The sequence below is a fragment of the Diadema setosum genome, chromosome 15 (assembly GCF_964275005.1).
Source record: "Diadema setosum chromosome 15, eeDiaSeto1, whole genome shotgun sequence".
Lineage (NCBI taxonomy): Eukaryota > Metazoa > Echinodermata > Echinoidea > Diadematoida > Diadematidae > Diadema > Diadema setosum.
The window spans coordinates 30,496,936-30,502,935 of record NC_092699.1 but is presented as its reverse complement, the minus strand read 5'-3'; the positions used below and the strand labels follow the sequence as shown (position 1 = coordinate 30,502,935).

General features: G+C 37.4%; 1 protein-coding gene across 1 annotated transcript in view; it reads left to right on the top strand.

Moving 5' to 3' along the window:
* The first annotated feature begins 236 nt into the window (after window positions 1-236).
* Window positions 237-6,000, top strand: part of LOC140238666 (uncharacterized) — a 29,014-nt gene continuing 23,250 nt past the window's right edge. The window contains exon 1 of the mRNA XM_072318566.1: window positions 237-387. Coding sequence (XP_072174667.1) covers window positions 237-387 — 151 coding nt within the window. The remainder of the gene's footprint in view (window positions 388-6,000) is intronic.

Sequence of the window (6,000 nt, the reverse complement as noted above, 5' to 3'; positions counted from 1 at the left end):
CATTGAAATGAAGGATTAGTACTTGCCTGGGAGCAACCTGAAATCATCGTTTCAGCAAGATCACTCAGAGCATAAAAGAGACAAATGAGGCGAAATGTATGTTAGAGAGTTAGATGATATTACATCTTAAATTTCCAGAGAAACAGTAAAATAACGGACTCATCTCTGTTGAACTTGTCTTCCTGCTTTTATTTTTCTTTTTTTTTGTTGCTTTTTTCCCGTTTTTCTTCCTAAAGATGATTCTCCAGTCATGTGATGGAGAGAGGGAGCACGGACCAGCTCTTCAGTTTAGCAACCTGTCCCTACGTCTTGGAGACCGCGAGGTCTTGAGGAACGTGTCCGGTAGGGCGGAGAAGGGGAATTTACTGGCAGTTATGGGTCCCAGCGGTAGGTAATATTCAATTTGTATACAACTGGCTTGTTTGTCCCTGTTGTTGTTGTTGTTGTTGTTGTTGTTGTTGTTGTTGTTGTTGTTGTTGTTGTTGTTGTTGTTGTTGTTGTTGTTTTGAATGAACGTGGCTTTCGCCAGTCCATAAAGGACAAGTTCACCTTCATAGATATATGGATTGAGTAAATGCTGCAATATCAATAGAACACATCAGCAAAAGTTTGAGGAAAATCGGACAGTCCGTTTGAAAGTTAGGGATTTTTGAAGTTCCTACTTAGTCACTGCTGGATGAAAAGACTACTACGGCTTGTGATGTCACATGTGTACAACGATATAAAAAAAAATAAGGAAAATTCAGAATATTTTCACTTTTCTCGCACAATAAAAGAACACTTCACTTCCCTCTTTCAGAAGGCAAGTTATATAGGTTTTCCCGGTTTTATTTCATACTTTTGCCATTCAAGTTTCTATTCCGAACATTCGATTTCACGCATTCCACGCTCGCAGCACTGAATCAGCAATCAAATTCAAAATCCGGTCATTCGAATTCACTATCCGAGCATTCAAATTCACTGTCGGAGCATTCAAATTCACTATCGGAACGTTCAAATTCACTATCGGAACGTTCAAATTCACTATCGGAACATTCAAATTCACTATCGGAGCATTCAGATTTAAAGATAATATAAAGTTTTGGTACCTCATAAGTTTCCCTGAGTTTCCTTGTCTTAGTTTGTGTTTTAGATTGAAGTACCTTTCATATAACTAACACTGTGAGAAATTACTCGCCCCAAAGTGCTCTCATCATGGTTGGCTCTCATGTCTTAGTAATCATGCAATAATGGTTTCGTAGCAGAGCAGAGCGGGCTCTGAAAAATTCGAACGAGCCGTTAGTTTGACTCGACGCGGTACCGCGACAATAAATTGTATATACATGTACTGTACGAAACCATTATTGCATGATTACTAAGGCATGAGAGCACTTTGGGGCGAGTAAGTCTCACAGTGTTAGTTATATGAAAGGTACTTTAACCTGAAACACAAACTAAGACAAGGAAACTCAGAGAAACTTTTGAGGTACCAAAACTTTATATTATCTTTAAGAGAGGAGCACGCATTTCATCACTAGGCGTTTTCACATCAGCCCGATGTTTCGAAATAGCGCGCTATTTGATAATGTGAACACAAATTAACGCGCTAATTGTATCGCTCTGATTGAGACAATTTCTCGAGTCCAACTCGGGAAATTTCTGAAATAGCGGGATAGTAGCGCGCTATTTGATAATGTGAAAACGACTCGAGAAATTAGCGCGATGCATCCTATTATGTCTAGCGTGTGCGACCAGATCGATCGAGGCAAACTGCACACAAATCATGAGAAATTTTTGAGAGGGCACACACATTACTTATGCTGTTTGCACATACTCAGCTGTCGAATTAGCTCGAAAAAAAATTGGTCTAAGTCTCTTCGGGCTGATGTGAATAAGAAATGAAATAGCGCGCTAGTTCGCAATCGCGAAAATATTTCGAGCTTGGATTTTTATCGGGCTGATGTGAAAACGCCTACTGAGCATTCACATTCACGTCAAGCTGGCGACGGAATTTCGTCGGTCATTCAAATTCGTGAATAGGCAACCATGTTCCAAATAACTGCATTCCATTTGAAAGAAGTCCTGAATTTAGTTAGTTTAGGGGCGTGTATATATGCATGTGTTTCTCATTTGGCTTTGAATATATTGGGATTTATAGGCGTTTTCACATCAGCCCGATGTTTCGAAATAGCGCGCTATATTCTGACGTGGGGAATTTTCCCTATAGCGAAATAGAGCGCTATTTGATAATGTGAGCACAAATTAACTCGCTATTTGTATCGCTCTGATCGAGAAAATTTCTCGAGTCCAACTCGGGAAATTTCTGAAATAGCGGGATAGTAGCGCGCTATTTGATAATGTGAAAACGACTCGAGAAATTAGCGCGATGCATCCCATTATGCCTAGCGTGTGTGACCCGATCGATCGAGGCAAACTGCACACAAATCACGAGAAATTTTTGAGAGGGCACACACATTACTTATGCTGTTTGCACATACTTAGCTGTCGAATTAGCTCGAAAAATTCGGGCTAAGTCTCTTCGGGCTGATGTGAATATGAAATGAAATAGCGCGCTAGTTCGCAATCGCGAAAATATTTCGAGCTTGGATTTTTATCGGGCTGATGTGAAGACGCCTTATGATGATTATTCATTTTGCAGTAGAGGTCCACCTGTTCATTGACAATTTTGAACTCGCGCTTAGCAAAAAAGGAATATACATGCACATGTCCCTCGGATTGCACATAAAATGGAGGTCCCATGTGTGAGAGAAACACAACTCATGCACGTAAAAGATCCCACTTCATTTATTCATCGCAAATAGCAAAATATCCAACTGGACCCCATATGGAAGACCAGATATTGCAACTGAATATGGGTTATCCAGCCATCTTCTTTGATGGAAAATGAAGCAAACAAACATTAGGCACTGTATATGCCTACAGACGAGCATAATACGGGGGATTGGTTGACACTTTCGAGGAAAAAAAACAACCCCAATTTCGAATATATTGAAACTGATAAATGAACATTTTTGTCTTGTTTGTTTTGTATTACTGTCTTATTGATTTACTTTTGCGGGACTATGTGAGATCATTGTGTGTCAGTTTGTCTTTAAATTGGTGAATGATCATTATGTGGTTGGCGTAGGTTGGGGCGTTGTCAGCATGCAGTATCATCAAGAAATGAAGAGTTCGATTTCAAAAGGTACTACATCCATAATTTCAAGTCCTGTGAAAAACGTGATTTTTTAATTATCATATTTAGGAAGCTCAGACTGGAATGATATCTCCCCCTATTATACTGCTAGTTGATACAACACTAAAACCACTCTCTAATAAAATCCAGGTCCATTCATTTATTTTGTATGAATTAAACATTTTTATATTTTTGTGGATGTAGTACCTTTTGCAACCGAAATTGGATGTAGTACCTTTTGAAACCGAAATTTCACATGCCATAGATATATTTAGTGTGATGTTATGACATGTTTCGCGGATTTTTTATTTTTTTCAGCAATGGTGTTGATGCGGATGGGATACGAGGTCAAGGGGGCCTAGGTAATAATATTGACAATGCCCTGCACTATTTAGCATCAAGAATAACAAACCAATGTGCATCGCTAATGCCCAATTCTCCCTTGCTGACTAATATTTTGAATGAATCACTGTCATTGGTCATAAGCATGAGGGGGGGGGGGATCCATTATGCGTGAACGGTTATAGATGGGGAGGGGTCAAGTTCAAGTTCAAGTTCAAGTTCATATTTATTCGTTTTTTCCACAATATATAACACAAACATAAATCTCACTTTCTTAAGTGACAAAATCAATGCATACAATTGTACAGAGAAAACAACAATAGCACAAAAAAAACTAACAGTATCGATACATTGCAATATAGTTGCTAAGACAACGAAAGTGAAATAGTTTTCAATATAATTATGCACTGTGTGAAAAAAACGGAGGGACCCACTAAAAAGACAGAGCTTGTAGAGTGTGGGCCCCTCGTTATTAGAAGTCCGATGTAAAAATTGAATTGAAAACAGCAAAAAAATCCGCACAAAAAATTCGTCACAAAAAAGTTTTTGGCAGCCCAATAAGAGACAGACGAACAAACAGTTATACATAGAACAACTACAAACAGAGTAATGAACATGCAACAGGACTGGGACAGCAACAAGACTACTTGTAGGAGGAAAAACAAGAAAAAAAACTGACATGACGACACAAGAGGAAGCAAGACTCTAGCGTGATAAAGAGGTGACAAAATAGACAGGAATATGCAACACAGATGACGATCCTCGGGGGTTTGAGGAAGAAAGAGAAGAAGAAAAAAGAATATAGAACAAACCCTGCAACTGCGAAGTATAGGTTAACGAAAATCTTATAATCAAGGCTTGAGCAATAGTTACAATAATAAAGAGAACGGCAATGCCGATATTGCGGATGAGTAACAAAGTAAGCCTATAAACTAATCTGACTCTGCGAGTCGTCATTATAAGATTGTAAAAGAAAAGACTTTAATCTCCTTTTAAATGAGTATATAGATGGAGCAGATTTTAAATCATGGTTCAGAGAATTCCAATGATTTGGTCCAGTGTAAATAAGTGTATTCTTTGCTAAAATCGTTCGAAGAAGTGGTAAATGAAACTCGTTAGAACGTCGGGTGGGGTAATTATGGAAGGATTGATTTTTTTGAAACATAAAATCAAAGATAGGTGAGAGTAAATTGTTATCATACATATACATAAATTGACCTAAGTTAAATAAGAATAATTCGTTGATTTTCAATAGCTTATAACAGTCAAACAATGCATTTGTATGTGAACGTGTAGGAGAATTAGAAATGATACGGAGGGCTTTCTTTTGCAATAATAACACTCTATTCAGCAGTGTCTGATGAGTATTGCCCCAAGCTAAAATTCCATAATTAAGGTAAGGGAGTATCAAAGAGGAGTATAACACCAGTAGGGTCTTTTCAGGAATATAAAATTTCAGTCTATTCATAACACCTATATTGCGAGAAATAATTTTGCAGATATGATCTATATGTATTTTCCAAGAAAGTTTATTATCTACAAAAATACCAAGAAATTTAAAATATGACACACTTTCTAAATTACAATCATTCAGAACTATTTCTGAGTTCAAAGAATCCACAGTATTGCTGAAGAGCATATATTACAATATCTCACCAGGTGATTTCTCTCTTCTCTTTTCTCCTTTTGTTTTTCTCTCACGAGCTTTATCTAATGATTTCTTATTTTTGTCCTCTATGTATTACATTTTTGACTATTTTTCTCTCTGTGAATTCTCCCTGTCTCAAGAATATTGTATTCATTATCTTTTCTTCATTTTTTTTTCAATGTAACTTCTAAGGGAAAAGGTGGAAAAGCAACATCTGAACGTGCTGTATTTTCTCAACACTGTAATTTAATTCATTACATGAATTTCATTCTTGTAATTCTTTATCAGGTAAGAGAAATCTGATAATCTAATAGCTGGTAAAAATCAAGACCGTCGATGAGTAATATGACCACCTATACTAAACGCACATTTGGTATTACCTTTGTGACATTGTATAAGTAAAAGGTGTCACTTACAAGAATGCATATAAATCTAGTGTTCAAAGCTGTATGTAACTATGTACTTTCAAGCCCTGGTACTTGACATCATGCACGTATAGAATAGCACAGCATACCCACAGGTAAAGCACTGTTGGTAGGGATATCAGAATTTCATGCCATTGTATACATTTAACAAAGTAACTTTGCTTTCAGACTAGTTGTCAAACAGTTATTAGCTGTGAAGCTATTTATGTAAAAAGTAGGCCATACCTACAAAGTGTCTGTACTTTATTCTGGGGACAATTTATGGCTCAAACTCAACACCCTAACAGTAACGCACGGTACCGGTAACTAAAGGTACAGTAAATGCAGTACGTGGGACTACATGAGAGTCGCGTAATTTCTCCAGTTTCTCCGCCGTTTCTCCCTTGTCGACTGCTTTTAATTTACGATCC